Consider the following 21624-nt stretch of genomic DNA (forward strand, 5'->3'; position numbering starts at 1 on the left):
TGTTTTCTAACCTGGCATGCCCTGTCATATTTCAAATTTGGCTAAAGTTAGACAGCAACAAATTCATGTACTGAGATTCCTACCGATCTCATTGAGTCTGTCATTCAGGTAGCTTAAATTAGAAACAACTGTCATCTTTGATGCTTTGAGCGGTAGAATCTAATTCATATTCCATTTTCCAACCCCTCTTGTTTGAGAGCTGCAGAAATGACACTGTCAGTCAGTCAGTCTATTCCAATAAGAACACCTCTCTCTTATCTCTCACATCACATTTTTTGGGGGCGGTTGCCGGGTGATTGACGGGAATTGGATCTTTGCCCTTAAATGTTGCCGTGGAGATAAAGCGTTGGTGACAGCTCCATGCTGTGAGTGACTTCCTGGATATTTCCACGGTGACCGCGGGCGGTGACACTTCAGGAGTGACAGGTGATTTTCTCCCCACAAGGTGTCGGAGGGGGTCTGAGCTCAGAGAGAGGGAAACTCTGAGTTCTACCAAGGTGAAGACCTTTGGACACAATTCAGCAGAGTCCTTGCCAACAGGTCTCCGATTGGTTGGTTCACACATTGCAGGTACCAGGATAATTGGACTAGATGTACCTTTAATATAGGGTAAAACATGCACATTTGAAGTACATATGTATAGACAATATAACGAACAAGCAGCACACCAGTTTTTAAGCAATAAGGCATGAGAACCTGGGGATTATCGTGTGATAACTCCAGACTAAGGGCTGTTCTTAGGCCTGAGGTGAAGCCAAGGGAAACAGCCCTTTAGAGGGGATTATCAGATGATTTTTGTTCACCTATTTGGCCGGATCTGGTACCTCTCCTGGCATGAACAATTATTTTCACTTTTTGCAATGTCAAAAATCAAATAAAAGCGATAAAATGTATTTATTTAGAGTTGACCCCCCCACCCCCTGTATCGCTCTCAGAACTACAATGAGATTCAATTTCTATGATTTCTCTCCCTCTCTCTGCTCTGATAGACCTGAGCCTGCGCTGCACTTCATGATTTATTTCCTTATAGAATCTTAACCGTGCAAAGGGTCCTGGAGGAGCTGCAGCAACACTGATCAATTTAAATACATTTGCCAAAGTTATAGAGTTACTGCTGTCTGTTCAGAAATAAATGAAGTCATTCAGAATAGCCTATTATACTAGAAAGCCTATAAGTTTGCCACAAAGGATCAATAGCGTCTTTTAAAAAATTGCCTAGCTGTGAAGTGTATCCCAATAACAAGGCATAGCCTACAGTCTGGTACACGTGGCAAATCTGTCAGTGAACAAACAGCATACAGACAAAACAGGTTGGAAAAAATGGCTCAGGCTGAAAAGAGAAGACTATGCTGTAGGCTACCAAAATACCTAATCAACTTCAAAATATTTTACAAAGTAAAACAGCAGAGAGGCTTTTGGCATGAGCGCATCGGCCATCACCAGTGAGGGAGCTGCGCGTCATTGGGTGAGTCAGTGGAACTGGAAAGAATTTTTAGGACTATAATTTCCTACTCATATTGTAGCCTACAATAGCTATTGATGGATTCAAGACAAGTTCGTTTTTATTGATCTCAGATTTTCAGTTGTTCTTTGTCAAAGTAGCCTCTCATTTCGATCATTTGTGTGGTATTATGGTGATTTTAAGACAATTGGGAACTCGAGTTGGAATCATGATGTCAGTGATCTTCAGGTCGGAGCTCTAGAAAGAGGCCAGAGTTCCTGACTTGGAATTCCGAGTTAGATGACTATTCAAAACAAATTAGAGTTCTGAGATTTCCTAGTTGTCTTGAACGCACTGAAGTCGGAATTCTGAGATTTCCTAGTTGTCTTGAACGCACTGAAGTCGGAATTCTGAGATTTCCTAGTTGTCTTGAATGCACTGAAGTCGGAATTCTGAGATTTCCTAGTTGTCTTGAACGCACTGAAGTCGGAATTCTGAGATTTCCTAGTTGTCTTGAACGCACTGAAGTCGGAATTCTGAGATTTCCTAGTTGTCTTGAACCCACTGAAGTCGGAATTCTGAGATTTCCTAGTTGCGAGTTCCTAGTTGTTTTGAACGCGGCATTAAAAAAGATTATACCAAAGTCTCCAGTCAAATGAAATGCGTTTTTAAAAGACAAACATTTTCCCAGACTCTATGCCACTAAAATTGTTCCCCATGCCACTACACAAATGTGATGATATGCATGCAATGCTTTATTATAAAGGTGATTCTTTTTTTCATGCGTTCCGGTACCTTAGAGCTCCCCCTGTACCAAACCTAATGCTAGGCTAGTAGCATGGGGAAATATTGTCTAGATGCAGGCTTGTTTGGGGGGTTTGTTTTGTTACACACAAGGATATACCATGACACATTACATTCTTAATTGAATAAAACAATGAACTTTAGAATATTTTATTTTTTTTACTCCTGCTTTAAAGCTGCACACTGTAAATGTAGCCTACAGTTCTGAGGACTCACAAAGTGATTGTTTTATTTTAAAGCTCCTTTTTCTCTCTCATGGGCTATGGGTTATGGGTTGCGTTTCACATGAAAAGGCATTTTACTATCATAGCCCTCTGGTCAGCCCTGACAACAGTATTCTATTTCCCCACTTCAAATAGCTTGCAGGGGCGCACCAACAGAGGGTTCACAAGACCTGACACAGATCAATGCAAAACACTCACCAGAAAACTTTTTGTTGAAACAGAATCAGTTCTATGATGGCAAACATCAGACATATTCACTATTGCTGTTAGCTGAGGCTACTGTTAGGGAAAGGGGAAAGAGGGATACCTAGTCAGTTGTACAACTGAATGCATTCAACTGAAATGTGTCTTCCGCATTTAACCCAACCCCTCTGAATCAGAGAGGTGCGGAGGGCTGCCTTAATCAACATCCACATCTTTGACGCCCAGGGAACAGTGGGCTAACTGCCTTGCTCAGGGGCAAAACAACAGATTTTTACCTTGTCAGCTCAGGGATTTCATTCAGCAAACTTTCGGTTACTGGCCCAACACTTCTACCCGCCCCTAGCCAACAAATACCGGAATAGCACCCTGAAAACAAATTCACTGTCTGCTGTTGTGGCATTTTATGTCATTCTAAGTGACGTTATTTACAGAGGTACATCATAGGGGTCATTCATATGGGCACAGAAGATAAACAGTGTTTTACTTTATTTTTAAAGCTGCCCAGAGAGGCCGTAGTTTTTATGGGAAGAGGCAACACATTTAACTCTGAGGCTCCAGTATACAATAAAATACCTTTCCTAGCATTACTCCTGAACCTGTATAAGCATACATCTGCAACACCTGATGGTGCTGTGATTGTGTGCATCCCTAACACTGGGAAAGTAATCAGTTAGATATCTGGGCGCAGAACCATAAATACTTGTGTAAACCAAACCCAGTCTAATCTGGGACACTGTCAACAGGCAACCAGTTGAGTTCCTGAAAGCAGCTTCTGCCTATGTGAGTACATGGAATCACCTTCAATACTACCCTGAACAGCTTATTATGGGCTATCTGGAGCTTCCCCTTCATAAGCTTAGATAAGCCCCCAAACCAGGAAGTACTAGTGTAGTCAAAGTGGCATTGAATGAGAGCAGTGGCTATCCCTTTCATGGAGTCCTTATCAAGCAGCTTGGACTTTCTAGGCAAAAATGTAGTCCTGGCATTAACCTTCCCTAGCAATTTAGTGGCCATGCTCACAACTCCCGATCTTCCATCAAGGATGCATCCCAGGTAGCTAACAGAGGTTTTTAGTAGTCAGCACCTCCCCCCTAACTCCACTCTGACTTCAAAGGACCTACTCAATTTAGGTCTGGATCCAAAAATAATTGCCTCAGTTTTACATAAGTGCAGAGATACCTTATTATCTTATTATCAAGCCATTTGCTAATGTTAGTAAGCTCTGTGTTAAGTATGCTCTCCAACATAGTTTTACTTTTGTGAGACACCAGAAGTGTAGCGTCATCCGCATAAAGGAAAAGACGGCAAGAACAAGCATCTTTTATATTGCTAATATACAGTCAAAACAGTAAAGGACAAAGCACGCTCCCCTGCAGAACACCACAACTCATTGGTTTTGCCTGAGACAGTGAACCATTAACCTGTACTATTTGCTCCCTACCTGATAAAAATGACTTTACCCAGCCTAGGGGGATACTGCTTAACCCCAGTGCCTCCAGTTTGGAGATTAGGAGACAGTGGTTAACTGTACCGGAGGCCTTGTGTAGGCCAAGCAGTACCATTCCACAGAGATTTCCCTCATCAATCTCCTTCCTGATGAAGTCAGTCAAGTAAAGTAGACATGAATCAGTGGAGTATGTTTTTCAAAAACCTGACTGAAAATCATACATTAGACTGTGTTTGTTGACATATTCATACTCATGTACAACTCTCTCCAGGATCATTGATGTTACACTGGAGATAGATACAGGCCTATAGTTCCCAAGGTCAGACTTTAACCTCTTCTTTACAGAGGTATAACTTTAGTGTGTTTTATGTCCCTGAGAAATATGCATTGTTTAAGAGAACGATTAACCATATGAGTAATACAAGGGGAAATTTGCTCAGCAGAATATATAAGAAACCTTGCAGGAATATTATCCAGGCCTGTGGCTTTGGAGCATTTAAGCTCTGCTAGCATCCTGGCTATTTTGGCTGTTGCAACCTTTGCAAAAGAGTTTGACTGAACCCGTAATTCGGCACAATACTTATTGACTTGGTCGTTTCCATACATACCAGAACTGGTGGGCAGCTTGTTAACCAGCTTGCTGGCAACAGAAGTAAAACCAATGTTTAATTCATTGGCAACCTCTGCTTTTTCATTTACCATCTCCTCCCTGATGTTCAGTCCAATACTGTTCAGTTTGTTTTTGGTAGTACTACTACAGCCTAGTTCCTTAAATGATTTCCAAAGTTTTTTAGGGTAATTTTTGTTCTCAATGATTTTATCAGCAAAGAAACCCCTCTTAGCTTCATCCATCCTGCGCTGTGCTTAATTTCTGTGATGTTTATATAGGACAAATTCATGCTGCTCTTTCGAGTTCTTACATTTCATCAAGGCCTTATTACTTGCTTGGATAGATTCTAGAATCTCATGATTAAACCAAGGGCTAGATCTCTGCTTTACCCTGGCCCATCTAATGGGAGCCATCACATTCACCACATCAAGGAATCTACATTTAAAGGCTTCCCAGGCACTGTCTATCCCAGCACTGGTGACCAGTCAATTGTACCCACTTGCTCCCTAAACATTTCAAAACAGTATTTATTGAGTCCTCTGATTCTAACAGTTTTGTGAAATGATCATATATATCTTTAAAAACCCTCCTTGTGCAAAATGTAATAAAGTTATCACTGATCCCATAAACTATTACTCCACTCTGCGATATTTTGGATTGATCAGACACCAATATTAAGTCAATTGTACTTTGCACTGTTTCACATACCCTGGTGGGATCTTTTATCATTTGGGTCAGGGCAAGTGATCTACAGAAGTGCATAAATACATTGTGAGTTGGGTTATCCTTTTTGCAGACATCAGTTTTGAAATCGCCTAACAAACTTATTTCCTTCACCAGGGAATCATTACAGCTTGACAACACGATTTCGAGACCTACATAGAATGCATTCTAATTGGGCAGCCTGTAACACACCCCCAACAAAATCGGCTTGGTTTTGGGAAGGCAGATATCCAGCCAGACAATCTCCAGATCAACGCTTAAATCCGATCTGATATTATAAGCAATGTCCAATCTTACAAACGCACATATCCCCCCCACCATTCCGATTCCGATCCTTCCTCTCTCCGTAAAAAACAAGACCCCCACCTCTGATTTGCGAACCAACAGACGTATCTCATCTATCTTTGGTAGTAGGCTTCGGATGTTTAAGTACACAAAATGTAAACACGTATTCCCAAAGGCCTCACTGAATGCCCGATCCACTTGTAACTCGCCACTGCACTACCATCCTCCCGCTGCACTGACTCCGGTGGCCTCTCTGCCACCATTGAGCACCCCTCCCCAGGCGCTGCTCCTTTGGCCTCACCACGGTGTCCCCCGTCTCTCGCCTCTGGTGGCCTCCGCACCGCTGCAGACCCCCCCTCCTCTGGTGCACTCTCCATCCTAGGTAAGTCCCCTGGTCCCACTCCACCTTCATATTATTTGAATAGTGAAATAATTTCTAATGGCCATCCATATAAACTATGTAGCCAACTGATTGGTATACTTATGCAACATAATCATAGTTTTCCACTGAAACTTAATGGATTGGATATCTTCACAGGTACAGTTGGTGACTAATGCTGCGTTCACAAAAAGTGGGAAGGTGGTATTTACCACATTCAGCTTGGAAAATTCCACTTGAACGCCCTTCCAACTGGTAATTACTAGTGGGAAACTTGTCTATCATCCCTGAGCACCGACTTCTCCCACATACTGACCTCTGATGACGCCTAGTAAGGAAATAACCTCGATAACTGCATTTTCGGCAGTCAAATACAACAACAAAACATCATTTATAAAAAGCTATATATGAATATGGGTTTTGAGCATTATAATTTGTTTACAAGCATGGTAGCTGTACTTTTAGTGTATGGTTGACGAAGCTTGTTGGCCTTTCAGCCAATCAGTGTTTCTCTGGGAATTACAACCATGCCAGCGGGTTATGAACGTAGCATCAGACAATAAAGGTTGATTTCATTATTTATCATTCGAGCAACAGATGGAGAGTTATTATCATTATGACTCATAATTATACATTGCCAAATGATTTCTCAGAAGGTTTGGTTTCAAATGTAGCTATTCGGTCTGCAGAGCTTATTGTTATTCTCGCTTCAGGTGAAAAAATCTCTTCATAGATATTTCTGCTTCCCTCACTGGAGAATTGTCCTCCACAGGCACAAAGAGGCCACTCTGCCTAGCTGCTGTGTGCAACACACCAGAACGTGCCTAGCTTCTCTGTGTAACACACCAGAACATGATGGGGGTGAAAGCAGTCCTGGGATGTGTAGCCAGGATATCTGGCATGCATTACACAGCTGACCAGTTTAGGTACAATTGAAGTGAGGTTGTAAGATGGGAGAATAATAAACAATATAAGATGGCCAGTTACAATAACATTAGCACATCAAACGCAGGCAAGCACACAAACACACACACACACACACACACACACACACACACACACACACACACACACACACACACACACACACACACACACACACACACACACACACACACACACACACCTTGGGGGATAGATTCAGCTGTAAGGTAGAGCAGCAGCTGTGACCATCTGGTGTCCCACCGTGAGGACTATCGTCCCAGAGAGCCTCAACTCACTGAGAATCTGCCACCTCTAACAGTGATCCCACAACACACACAAACACACAAAACCTTGCCCAACGCTGCCATTCACACACACACACACAGAACCCAAATGACCCATTTCCACACATTCACCTGACTCAGTATGTAAACAGGACAGAGAGGCCTACAGCATGAATCAACCAACAGAGAGTGGTTACATGGATGAACTGTGGACCATGGACTCAAAATATGAAAGTGCACAGCTTTAACATAAACGTCACAAACGTCATAGGGGAACTCGGCAGTTGAAACGACAACAAAGCTGGCACCCCATCACTGTTTTTGGTAAAAAAGCTAGGGGATGGGGCTGGAGAAATGTAACCACTTTCAAATTCATAAACAGAGCAAGATTCCAGGATTGACCATCCATGATATCAAAAATGAGTTTTGACCATGTTTTGAGCCTATACTGTGTTTGTTTACATTTAGGTTGTTTACAAAATTGGAGTAAAACAAGCTGACATTGTGGGTTCTGATGGGTTACGACAGTTGAACTAAACTCACCAGGCATTTATTCACAAGACATACTTCTTCAAGAATGAATTCCAAGTCCAAAATGGATGCAGCAACTGTGCATCGCTCCTTTAAACAACCAGTGAATTCCCCATTAGGCTGAATCATCACCTGATGCAAATGAAGAACACACACTCTAAAGTCCATCCACCAAGAGGTTGTTTGTGCTGTTGCTCTTCGCCCGCTAAAACAATATTAAAATACCTCAATTATACTAATACATGCATGGGCTTACAGAGGCGGAATACGGAATGTGGAATGATCCGGGCTAAGCCCTGTGGTGTGGTGTCTTCTCTGTGTGTGTGTGTCTGTCTCGGAAGGCCAGCGGACTGAGAGTTCCAGTGGATTGTCTCAACTTCTCAACACTGCGGGGGAGCATACAGTACACTGAGTCGACACAATGACTGACCCTGTCCGGCCAAGGTGGTCTGGCTACTGAACGCTTACGTTCTATCACACTCCTCCTGAGGCAAGCAGCCACATCACTATAGGAAGTGAATCTGTTTCTATGCAAAACACTAACATCCACAGAACCACAGGAGAGAAAGAGGGCACTGGCCAACAGGGCAACCAGCTGGTTGGGGAGCAAAACCCTACTCCTCCCAAACCAAACTACCTGACCATAGAGGTTGAGAGGTTGACACAAATGAGTATGGCTCATACTAGCTTCACACACAGGGTTATCCTCAAGGCAACGACCCTCAAAGGCAACATCCAGGGTTGTAGACACCAAAAACATACACTAACAGAGATTAATCAAAGTGAGATTCTATTAGTTGGTAGGGGTAATGGAACTAGTGAAGTGCCCCGTACCCACTAACGCCATACTGTTGGAGCTAGGAACACAAGCATTTCACTACACCCGCCATAACATCTGCTAACATCTGATTTGTTTTGATTTAACTATCTGATACATAGAGCACCATACTGCAATAACTGTAGTTTAACCAGGGTCCTACCAGCATCATACTGTAATAACTGTAGTTTAACCAGGGTCCTACCAGCATCATACTGTAATAACTGTGGTTTAACCAGGGTCCTACCAGCACCATACTGTAATAAATGTAGTTTAACCAGGGTTCTACCAGCACCATACTGTAATAACTGTAGTTTAACCAGGGTTCTACCAGCACCATACTGTAATAACTGTAGTTTAACCAGGGTACTACCAGCACCATACTGTAATAACTGTAGTTTAACCAGGGTCCTACCAGCACCATACTGTAATAACTGTAGTTTAACCAGGGTCCTACCACAGTCACTGAGCAGGGTGTGGTGTAAGAACCCTGACCACCAACACAGACAGTAACGTAACAGTTAACCAGATGTCCTACCTCTGTCACTGTAGTCGTCCACCAGTATGATCTCAGCGATGAGGTGGTCTGGGGTGCGGTAGGAGATGCTGTGGATGGTCCTCAGCAGGGACGACCAGCCCTCATTGTGGAAGGGGATGATGATGCTGGTGTTGGGAAGGTTCTCCAGGTACAGCTTCGTCTTGCAGCTGAGGAAAAATAATACACAATATACCAGGGACTGTATTAGCCTCCATGTTTTTTTATACATCAGACCAAACCTTTCTTGACCTGTCCTGACAAAGACCCCAGTGGGATCGAAATTCAATACATCAGAGACATCATGCGTGTTTCATCTCCACGTGTAGCTTATGCATTTGATGTAGAGCTAGCTGCATGTGTTGGTATTTGGTATGTTTGAATATAGTGACTCACATCTTCCTACATCTGGAAAGCCAACCTGCTCCTTGCTGTGTGTCACACTGCAAAGCCAGCCATTCATCCAGCCATCCAGCCATCTTGCCAGCCAGCTAGCTAGCCATCCATAAAGCCAACCGTCCAGCCAGCCTTACAGCTAGCCAACCAGCCAGCCTCAAACACATAGCCTGCTTTACCTTCTACCTCTGTGCTGAGTCGTAAAGTAAATCCGCGTTTAAAAGAGCCACTCCAGCTTCAGCCGGCCTAATAAACAATTCAGGAAATCTGCATGTTAATAGCCGCCTCGACAAAGCTGAAATTGGCAAATGAAGCAGCAGTTTTACGGTTCACACGAGTCTCCTGCTAATTTACCCCGGTGACAACCTTGACAAGCTGTTCTAATTTATCACCGGTCTCTGCAGAATGATGACTAGGTACTTGGTTAGAAGCCCTGGTTTTTATTATATTTTTATTTAGGGGAGGGAGGGAGGGAGGGAGGGAGGGAGGGAGGGAGGGAGGGAGGGAGGGAGGGAGGGAGGGAGGGAAAAAAGAGACAATGAAAGAGTGAAAAGGGAAAGAAGAGATTGATAGAGAGAGAGAGAGCGAGCGAGAGAGAGCGAGAGAGAGAGAGAGAGACCAAGGGTGGGAGGGGGAGAGACAGAGATTCTCTATTGAGGCTGAGGGAGGGAGGGAGGGAGGGAGGGAGGGAGGGAGGGAGGGAGGGCACGAAAGAGAGAGAGAGCATAAAAATCCCCCACCAAACTGCTCCAGCCCCCTACATCTGTGCTGGGCTGGGAAAGCAAATTCATTCCTGCTGGAGTTGAGCCAATCTCTAAAACACAAGGTTGGTCTCTCCAGCTGCCCTGTCAGATAATTCTACATTATGAAATACCATTCAGGAAGGAGAAGAGCATCGATTTGCATAGTAATAGGCAGATAGAGCCACATACCATTATGGAAAATATCGTTGTCACCCCCCTCCAGCGCTGTACGGCGAGGAGACTTGAAATATGGGGCTGGACTGGGGCATTATAGACCTCTCTTAAATGCATATAGGCTTAAATTAAACTTCCATTTTCCCTTCCTTACTGTATGGAATGAGTGTATGAGGAAGAGAGAAAGAATGAGAGAGTGAATAAATAAATGACTGAATAGACTCCGTTCAGGTCAGGTAAGAATGAAGCAAGACTGTCAGCTTCCATTGAACTTGATAAGATGACATTGAACATGATGCATACTTGATGCTATCAACTGCTGATGTGATTATTTTTCATCTCAACTAGGACTTTGCACCGCCGTGGTTGTTGCACACACAGACCCGATGAGAATGACATTCATGTTACATTCTGTATGGGTAAACGCCTTCAGTCTGTTCCTTACGTGTTGATTTTCCAGCATGATTGGATTCCCCACTGCGTCTTATACTGTCTGCCATGCTGTTACAGCCATTTAATAACTGGTCACTGCTCCTCAGATCAGATCCGTACTTACTGTAACACCTGCCTAGGTGCATAGGTGCATAGGTGTTAATGTTGGATGAAATGTTGAGCTGCGTCATTTGGTGTAAAATGCACAATGCAGTATCACATCTGCTTTAAAAACATGCCAGGCTTTATTCTGAGGCATTTCTCTGTTCAAGCGATGGCTATGTACACTAACTACCGAACGTTCAACTTCTCCATCATATCGTATGACTTGTGGATGTCACACCCTGACCTTAGTATTCTTTGTTTTCTTTGTTATTTTGGTTAGGTCAGGGTGTGACATGGGTGATGTGTGTGTTTTTGTCTTGTCTAGGGGTTTTGTATGTTTATGGGGGTGTTTCCTATCTAGGTTTTTTGTAAGTCTATGGTTGCCTAGATTGGTCTATCGTTGTCTCTGATTGGGAACCATACTTAGGCAGCCATATTCTTTGGGTATTTTGTGGGTGATTGTTCTTGTTTCAGTGTGCCAGTATTTAGTGTTCACGTTACGGGACTGTATCTTTTTGTCGGTTTGTTTTGTTCGGTGTTTAAGTATTCCCATTAAAGATGGATTATATTCGTGCTGCATCTTGGTCCTCCTCTCTTTCACCTGAAGACAGTCATTACAGAATCACCCACCAACAATGGACCAAGCAGCTGGAGGAGAAGCGCAATCAGGACTATTGGACTTGGGAAGAGATACTGGATGGAGATATTTATATATACCTTTATTTAACTAGGCAAGTCAGTTAAGAACAAATTATTATTTTCAATGACGGCCTAGGAACAGTGGGTTAACTGCCTGTTCAGGGGCAGAACGACAGATTTGTACCTAGTCAGCTCAGGGATTTGAACTTGCAACCTTCCGGTTACTAGTCCAACGCTCTAACCACTAGGCTACCCTGCCGCCCCAGGGCAGCCCAGATGGACCCTGGACGCAGCCAGGGGAATATTGCCACCCCAAGGCAGAGCTGGAGGCAGCCAAAGCGGAGAGGTGCAGATGCAGCACGGCAGCACGGCTGGAAGCCCAAGAGGCAGCCCCAAAAATGTCTTGGGGAGGCACATGGCGAAGCCAGGTAGGAGACCGGTGTCAACTCCCGTGCTTACTGTGGAGAGAGAGGGGGTCGTACTGGTCAGGCACCGTGTTATGCGGTAGAACGCACGGCGTATCCAGTACGCGTTCTTAGCCCGGTGCTCACCCTTAGCTAGGGTGAGGATCCAGCCAGGGCAGATGGTGCCAGCCCTGCTCTCCAGACAGCCAGTGGGTTTCCTCGGGCCAGGATATCCTGCGCCAGCGTTGCGCACTGTGTCTCCCATATGTCTGCACAGCCCAGTGCGTCCTGTGCCTGCGCCCCGCACGTGCCGAGCTAGAGTCACCATCCAGCCAGGACGGGTTGTGCAGGCCATTAGCCCGAGACCTCCAGTGCGGCTTCACGGTCCGGTCTATCCAGTACCACCAGTGCCAACACCACGCACCAGACCTCCAGTACGCCTCCACAGCCCAGTACATCCTGTTCCTCCTCCCTGCACTCGCCCTGTGGTGCGTGTCTCCAGCCTGGTACCACCAGGGCCGGGACCACGCACCAGGCCACCAGTGCGCCTTCAGGGTCCAGTACTCCCCGTTCCTGCTCCTCGCACCTGCCCTGAGGTGCATGTCCTCGGCCCAGTACCACCAGTACCGGCACCACGCACCAGGTCTACAGTGCGCCTCGCCAGTCCAGAGCGTCCGGCGACAGTATCCAGTCCAGAGCGTCCGGCGACAGTATCCAGTCCAGAGCGTCCGGCGACAGTATCCAGTCCAGAGCGTCCGACGACAGTACCCAGTCCAGAGCGTCCGGCGACAGTATCCAGTCCAGAGCGTCCGGCGACAGTATCCAGTCCAGAGCCTCCGGCGACAGTACCCATTCCAGAGCGTCCGGCGACAGTATACAGTCCAGAGTGTCCGGCGACAGTACCCATTCCAGAGCGTCCGGTGACAGTATCCAGTCCAGAGCGTCCGGCGACAGTATCCAGTCCAGAGCGTCCGGCGACAGTACCCAGTCCAGAGCGTCCGGCGACAGTACCCAGTCCAGAGCGTCCGGCGACAGTATCCAGTCCAGAGCGTCCGGCGACAGTATCCAGTCCAGAGCGTCCGGCGACAGTATCCAGTCCAGAGCGTCCGGCGACAGTATCCAGTCCAGAGTGTCCGGCGACAGTATCCAGTCCAGAGCGTCCGGTGACAGTACCCAGTCCAGAGCGTCCGGCGACAGTATCCAGTCCAGAGCGTCCGGCGACAGTATCCAGTCCAGAGCGTCCGGCGACAGTATCCAGTCCAGAGTGTCCGGCGACAGTACCCAGTCCAGAGCGTCCGGCGACAGTATCCAGTCCAGAGCGTCCGGCGACAGTACCCAGTCCAGAGCGTCCGGCGACAGTACCCAGTCCAGAGCGTCCGGCGACAGTACCCAGTCCAGAGCGTCCGGCGACAGTATCCAGTCCAGAGCGTCCGGCGACAGTATCCAGTCCAGAGCGTCCGGCGACAGTATCCAGTCCAGAGCGTCCGGCGACAGTATCCAGTCCAGAGCGTCCGGCGACAGTATCCAGTCCAGAGCGTCCGGCGACAGTATCCAGTCCAGAGCGTCCGGCGACAGTATCCAGTCCAGAGCGTCCGGCGACAGTATCCAGTCCAGAGCGTCCGGCGACAGTATCCAGTCCAGAGCGTCCGGCGACAGTATCCAGTCCAGAGCGTCCGGCGACAGTATCCAGTCCAGAGCGTCCGGCGACAGTATCCAGTCCAGAGCGTGCGGCGACAGTATCCAGTCCAGAGCGTCCGGCGATAGTCTGCAGACCGGAACCTCCTACGACGGGTCGCAGTCCGGAACCTACCACGACGGGTCGCAGTCCGGAACCTACCAGTACGGAACCGCCAGAGTCTCCCTCCAGTCCGGATCCGCCAGAATCTCCCTCCAATCCAGAGGCGCCACTCACTCCAGACTCGACCATCAGTTCAGTGGCGTCCTCTAATCCGTGGTCGGCCCTCCCAGACCCGCCCATATAGTGTTAGGTGTGCGGCCAGCAGTCCGCACCTTTGAAGGGGAGTACTGTCACACCCTGACCTTAGTATTCTTTGTTTTCTTTGTTATTTTGGTTAGGTCAGGGTGTGACATGGGTGATGTATGTGTTTTTACGCTTGTCTAGGGGTTTTATATGTTTATGGGGGTGTTTCCTATCTAGGTATTTTTGTAAGTCTATGGTTGCCTAGATTGGTTCTCAATTAGAGGCAGCTGTCTATCGTTGTCTCTGATTGGGAACCATATTTAGGCAGCCATATTCTTTGGGTATTTTGTGGGTGATTGTTCCTGTTCCAGTGTGCCAGTGTTTAGTGTTCACGCTACGGGACTGTATCGTATTCGTTCCTTTTTGTCGGTTTGTTTTGTTCTGTGTTTAAGTATTCCCATTAAAGATGGATTATATTCGCGCTGCATCTTGGTCCTCCTCTCTTTCACCCGAAGACAGTCGTTACAGTGGAACTGATTATAGATAGTCCAATGCTTCAGTCATTTCGAAAAAATCTAATTCAGCAGTGAAAACAATTTGAAAATAACCAAATATACTGTAAAACAGTAACTGAAACCAAGTAGTGTTGGATCCATGTATAACTAAAGGGTTCTACATGGAATTCAAAAGGGTTCTACCTGGAGCCAAAAAGGGTTATTCAAAGGGTTCTCCAATGGGGACAGCCCTAGGAACCATTTTAGGTTCTAGATAGTGTACAGTATGTGCAGACTGAGAAATACAACATTGCCAAAATGACTTCACAGACAGCATTCACAGACATCGCAATCCCTTAAATGTTTTTAACCTGTGAGGTTTATTTTCCGTACCGCTTTGCATCAACAACATCAGCTAGGATAGCGGCAGCACTGGCCTCATTTCCATCTCTTAAATTTGTTGAAATCAGGGGTGTATCTGAGTTATAGCCGTCATTACATTAGGCAGGGAAGCAGAACAGGCAGGCAGAACAGACAGGCAGGCAGAGCAGGAAGACAGGCAGGGCCCCAGCTTACTGTGAGGGAGATGGAGATCATTCAGACACTGTCCACAACATAACGTTCCAGATCACATACTGAGAGGATTGCTGCAGGGCTTTATGAGACTGTAAATAAACAGAGATGCCCTCTCACCATATAGAACAAGAGAGAATATCCATCTCACTATCTTACTCTCTCTCGTCCCCTCCCCCTCTCTCTCTATAACTATCCATCTCCCCCCTCACTCTTTCTCTATAACTATCTCCCCCGTCTCTCGCTTTTTCTCTCTCTCCCCCTCTTCCTTTCTTCCCCCTCTCGCTTTCCCCCCTCCTCCCCCCCCCCCCCCCCCCCTCTCTCTCGCACACTAAACACACTCTCATTCTCTCTCGCTCACACTCCGCACAAGGCACGTCACCTGATGAAGAAAATGATGATGGAACTGAACTGAAGAGCATTGCCCTGGAGGGCTGATTTAGCTTCATAGAAACCTGACTTCCTGTCAACACATGTTCTGATCCCACACACACGAAGTGCGGTGTGGAAAACATGTTTACTAGTAATTGAGCACACACCATTTTCACACATGTAAATTGACTTACGTGCGCACCTTGTACATTTTGTGCATCATGTCGAATATACTTGCACCCACACACACTAAATACACACACATGCATAGACAGTCACACAGTCAGTAGAGATTAGACACGGGACAATATCCAGAGGGAGAAAACATTATATTTCAATCCTAAGCTTAACTAGCTTTCAAATGAGAAAATGTCCCCATATCCCTCTCCACAGTATGCACAGCACAGTGTGGCAACTAATTTCCCTACCTCGCTAACATGGAATCACTTGGAGTCCAAACGGCACCCTATGCCCTATAAAGTGCATTATGTTTTACCAGGGCCCATAGGGTAAAAAGTAGTTCACTATATAGGGAGTAGGGTGCCATTGGGATGCAGTCACTCTCCAGCCCCCCCGCAGCGGAGGGAATAGTTCTCATTATCGACAGAGCTGTAAAACTACTGCAACACCCCTCCTGACTTCCAACCCATTGCAGTAGGAGTTAGGATTTGTTTCTTGCAAGGAGATAGAGAGAGAGAGGGGGGGAGAGAGAGAAAGAAAATCCATGTTATTTCTATGAGGGCCTAATGGTGCGCAGAAGGCCAGTGGTTTCTCTCTCTCTCACTTTCTTACAATGCCTTCTAGTGCTCCCTGAGAGCCATTATGGACCAATCCATCAAATACCTCATTGCAAATCCTCTTTAAGCAGTATCTGACATCACTGCGAGAAGCAGCCAATACGGCCATCCTAACGTACATACGCAGCACTGTTCAACTAAACACCTTTGATTGGTACCAGAGTAGCAGAGTAACCACCCACAACAAATCCCTAATCGATGTAAGCTGCCATTTTCCATGTAATGATATTAGCCATGTTCGCCTACTAATGAATAGCAGTAAAGTGCCAGTGCAGACCGTGTGCATTGTACACAGGTTACATTCACAATTATTTGATGTGAGGATCAATAGAGGTGAACGTGTTTGTTCAAGCTCCTTTCCTCCAAGCCATTGAACAGACACAGATACTAAGATCTGGGAGATTAGAGAAGACACAATTGTTGGCGATGCGAGGTGTGACCCCATTTTGTGTTTGAAGTGAAATGTTAACACGCACACCGCCTTGTTCTCTCGTTAGTAGTGCAGCAATTGACCCCCAATTAACACACATTATTACCTCTGCTCTGCACATTTATTGTATCAACATTTGGGTCAGAGAAAGACCCATCTGTCTCTCTACTTACTTTGGATGTCTGATGTCTGGTAGAGAGCGGTCCAAGGCGATGTTGTTACTAACGTAGATATTGAAGCCGTTCTCCTTGTAAACCGAGTCGTCACACTCATCCTCAGCCAGAGGGTAGGGCTTGCCGTGCTCCCCTTTCCCTAAAAGACAGAAAATACTGTGAAATCTCAAGGTGCTTTGTGTGTGTGTGTGTGTGTGTGTGTGTGTGTGTGTGTGTGTGTGTGTGTGTGTGTGTGTGTGTGTGTGTGTGTGTGTGTGTGTGTGTGTGTGTGTGTGTGTGTGTGTGTGTGTGTGAGAGAGAGTTAGTGTGTGTGTGTTTGTGTCTCAGAGGGTAAAAATGGTCCACTTTAACCCATTTGTCAATGGGTCTTTTTCGGTAGATACCCTGTGGAGTAATTGCAGTGTTCCTCTTCTCTCCCATTTCTATGATCAGAAAAGACACTGTAAATGCACAGATTTTTGTCAGGGCTTGGCAGTTAGCCACTTTGGCGTAACGACGACTCCTAAATCCTCAAAAGACATCAAACCAGGAAGGGAAACATTTGGCCTGCCCTGCGATCACGAATACAATTATACACACGTCTGTGAGATCAGGAGCGTGAGTATGTATGTGTGTGTGTGTGTGTTTGTGTGTGTGTGTGTCTATTTAGAGATGCAAAACACTGTTTTCGGTATTGTAATCAACGTTGGCCCCAAACCCACAACAGAAACCGGGACTTCTTAAATTGAATAAGCAGCCCTCTACACACTCTGCTTAACATGCTGATAGAGAAGAGGAGATTGAATTCTCCTTGGATACTGCCGTTTAGGCACAAGTGAAATACAAACAATAAGCTAAGAGCTGTGTGTTCATTTGAACTGCTACGGTGTGGGTATCTCATTAGGGGGGCTTGGTAAAGCATGCGATGCTAAAAACAGTAGCCTACATGAGTGTGGATCAGTAGCTGTACTGAAACACTGATATACAGCACCATTCCATGATTCTAAAAGCTCATAAGTTATAGACCTAAAATATTACACCTTCAGGCTTGAGGTAAAGTGTTACTGTATTTCTTCAATCAAATGGTGCTGGTTAGTGGTTACCAAGGTGATGAAATGGTTTGCTGTGTGCACTGAAACCAATTAAGAATAAAACGCCATGTTTTTGATGCCATTGCATGTGATATACTATGCCAGTAACTATGGTGACATACTATAGTATCTATCCGCACAGGCTGTACTCGAGTCCATCCATTTGTTCTGCGAGTCTGCGTTGGTGACAGAATCATTGGCTCACACTTTGCAATGTGCATTACTGCCATGAGCTTGACTAAATGCCCACCATGAATCAAGCCCCAGGGGCACCGACGCCGGAGGGAAGGCGTTACACATCACTTAAGCTGCCAATCACACTTGACTGACAGCTTTCTCTTTCATCTAATTAAACCGTTTACCTCGTTTATACCTCCAAGGGGCCAGAAGTAGAGGATCCTATCGGCATACTTTATAACAGGATGCTGCAGTGAAATCACAAGTGGGTATAGAAGCATCTAATTCCGGAATCCTGCTAATGTGCATTGTTCTTTTTGGACGAGGGACACATATGAGAGAAATGTACAGCTTCTAATATAAAGAGAAAGCTTACAATACAGAGAGAAATCTCCTAGGGGGAAAGAACTGTTTTAGCGCATATTATTGTATGGTATGTTAAGGTTATCCCTGAAAACACTCCTGGCGTGGCAAACATGCGGTTAATGTACACTGACAGCTGGCTTTGTTCGATGTACGGAGAGGATGCAGAAAGGAAAACAATGACATTCTTAACGAGAGGCTTTCCTTTTGATGTGTGAGCGAGACCGAGGGAAACATGGAAAGTTTCCAGGACGAGTACAAAAGATGGAAATAGAAAAATCTTTGTTTTTGTAAAATATTAAATGGATTTGGAAGCGGGAGGTGGGAAATATTTTGAGGGCGCCGTCTGCCAAGTAAAGGCTTGTGTTTCAAGTAGGTATCGTATGCCACAATCTTAGAGTCAGCTGGAAATAGGATGAAACGAAACCCACGACCCTGTCCTCTCATAAACACAATTCATTTTACGTCCTTCGCCAAAACCAACGCTAATGAATAAATCACTTGCCAAGTTTAACATCGTTCATAATTTCTCTCGTCAACGTGAATTATACATTGACATAAGCAGTGATCCCTCTCAATAATGTGGTGAGTTCAATAACTCTACTGTGAGTATTGTTGGACGCTGGAAGCTCATTTTCCACGGTACATAATTATTGAAACACTACACCCACAGCACAGGGCAGCCAAGCTCACAGGAGGGAGGCGAAAAACCAAGCAAATGAAATATTCCAATCCAGCACACCCACACATTAATGTTCAATAGTAATGGATTTCCATTCCATCGGTTCACTCGGAAGGGGCTTGATTTTCGAAACAATGGCGGTTCAAAAAACTAAAGTAAAACATGGACAAAGTGTACTCACCCAATTTCCCTGCTGACAGAACATGTAAATGGATGCTTTTAAAAGGCATAATGGGGTAGACAATATATAGAGAAAATCACTAAATTGGTTTAACACATGAATCATTCCTACATGCTGTTCAATGGGGTTAGATTTTCCACAGCTTCCTGGTTGGGGGATGGTGGTGATTATGAGTCTATTATTCACAAAGAGTCTCAGACTAGGATCATTTTATCCTTTTAGATCATAATTAATAAGATGTCATGGACAAGGGGGACCTGATCCTAGATCAGCACTCCTACTCGGAGACACTATTTGAACGCAGGCCCTGTTCTGTAATCACTAATCTATTCACAACAGAGATGGGCAAGAGGCTGACGTCTACTTGATTGAGAGATGCTCAACATTTAATTAACAGGCCCATCACAGTACAATGATGTTGATTACCAGCACTGCAGCTTTATAAGTGCTTAATACACATGCCTACAATTCATTATACAGAGCGTTTGTATATGGACTGCTTTAGATTCGTAAGTGGTTAATGCATATAGTAGACTACACTTTTCCTATCCGACATACGCGGGAAAAACAGGGGGAAATGTATTACTCACCCCTGGGTTTCATGCACTGATGAGCTATAATCAGCTTGATTCATCCAAAATTAATAGAAAGATTTTATCATGCTTGAGGCAAACGTACAATTGAGGCTCAACAGATGGTGTGGTACATATGTGGTGGAGGTCTGGTGGGACAATGACCATGCATCATGATCTGACCAGACGGGAGGGCAGAGAGGGCAACGTTCAGGATTTAGGCAGCCATATTGTAGGGTTACGTGATGTGACAGGTCTGCCACCCTAATGGCACCCTATTCCCTACATAGTGCACTACTTTCGAAGAGGGCCCATAGGGGAATGTGGGGAATAGGGTGCCATTTAGGACAGAAGACCTGTTTGACGTCTCTGTTGTAGTCTGGTAGCAATTCAACTTAGTCTAATCTGGCTAATGACTTTATTTAATACTCTGAAGTCTGCATGCATTAGAATTTACAGCCGAGTTCCGCAATTCCAGGAGCTGTAAAAGTGTTCTATTCTCCATTGTTGCCTGGTCATTAATACTGCCTCTGACATGTTTATCTACAGTTGACATGAACCCCTGACCGAAATAATATATTTCCTGTCTGGCATTGATGATTTATCCGGCTTGGCTTCAAATGTTTCCCAGTTCTGGGGTACGTTCCAAAACCCACCTTATTCCCTATACCGTGCACTACCCAGAACTGGTCAAAAGTAGTGCACTATGTAGGAACTAAGGTTCCGTTTGGGATGTAGACTAGGTCTCTACCAGGATGGGACTATTGAAATCTATCTGCTAAAATATTGAAGCTTTAACTGGCAATGTCACAGTGATTTAACCTTAAGGGGGCCAAGACTGAAAATACTTAAGTTTCAAATAGAGCTCTTTTGACTGATGCTGTAACTGCACAGCGGCAGGAAGGAGACACAGATACTGTGTTTTGATTAGGAGAGGAACATTGGGTCTCTGCCTCTCTGCTCTTTACTTGACATGTATGTAATGATAATGAATGGAAATAGAAATAGCTGGGTTATGTGTGGATACAATCATTTCTGGCCCGAACAACCCTCCCCTAGATACTTCTTGTTTGAATAGTGCATACTAATGGCTTGTCTATCAGTGACCTTTTCTAATTAATGTAAATCGGAATTGAGATCCTGGTACATGTTCTCACTTAGCTAAGGGTTAGTCTTACCTCGGTGGAAACAGACAATCATTTTTTTTTTTTTTTACATGTCTCAAATGGAAATGCATTTGTCCAGCATCTGGGTTCCCATTGCTCAAGAAGCAGAGCTAAAGCGAACATTATCAAATAGACCAATATGACTTACAAAGTTACTGTCCAGTACCTACAGTACCTTAATAATACACTTACTGCCTTGGAAAACAATCTCCCCTTTCCCTTCATGGAAACCATCACAGTAAATCATGATAAAGAGAGACTTGGTTAAGGTTCTTTATGTAGACATTCGTTACGTGATGTCTCAGCTTGCTCGCTGTGTGCAGAGTGAAAACTCTTTAGCTACAGGAGGTGTAGTGATTGTCTGTGGTTTCCTGTGAGTTCTCTGTGAGACGTACCGACACGCAGTTCGTCTCTCCTGATGCTCTCGTTATCATGCCAGTCTCTCCTCCTCAAGCCGTCCGTCCAGGTGTAAATGTGTCCTTCGCTCAGCCCCAGCGAGAAGCCCTGAGAAAGAGGAGAGGGGGAAGAGGGTGGGGGACAATTCCATCATTC

At 45.3% G+C, this 21624-nt stretch overlaps 1 protein-coding gene across 1 annotated transcript in view; it reads right to left on the reverse strand.

The window, feature by feature from the left end:
- Positions 1-21624, reverse strand: part of LOC110534499 (polypeptide N-acetylgalactosaminyltransferase-like 6) — a 246825-nt gene that overhangs the window by 161656 nt on the left and 63545 nt on the right. The window contains exons 3-5 of the mRNA XM_036933624.2: positions 21468-21576; positions 16862-17000; positions 9212-9378 (exon numbers count right to left, since the gene is read on the reverse strand). Of these exons, the coding sequence (XP_036789519.1) occupies positions 9212-9378; positions 16862-17000; positions 21468-21576 (415 nt within the window). The remainder of the gene's footprint in view (positions 1-9211; positions 9379-16861; positions 17001-21467; positions 21577-21624) is intronic.

This window comes from Oncorhynchus mykiss, chromosome 10 (assembly GCF_057628025.1).
Source record: "Oncorhynchus mykiss isolate SJ-2025 chromosome 10, ASM5762802v1, whole genome shotgun sequence".
NCBI lineage: Eukaryota > Metazoa > Chordata > Actinopteri > Salmoniformes > Salmonidae > Oncorhynchus > Oncorhynchus mykiss.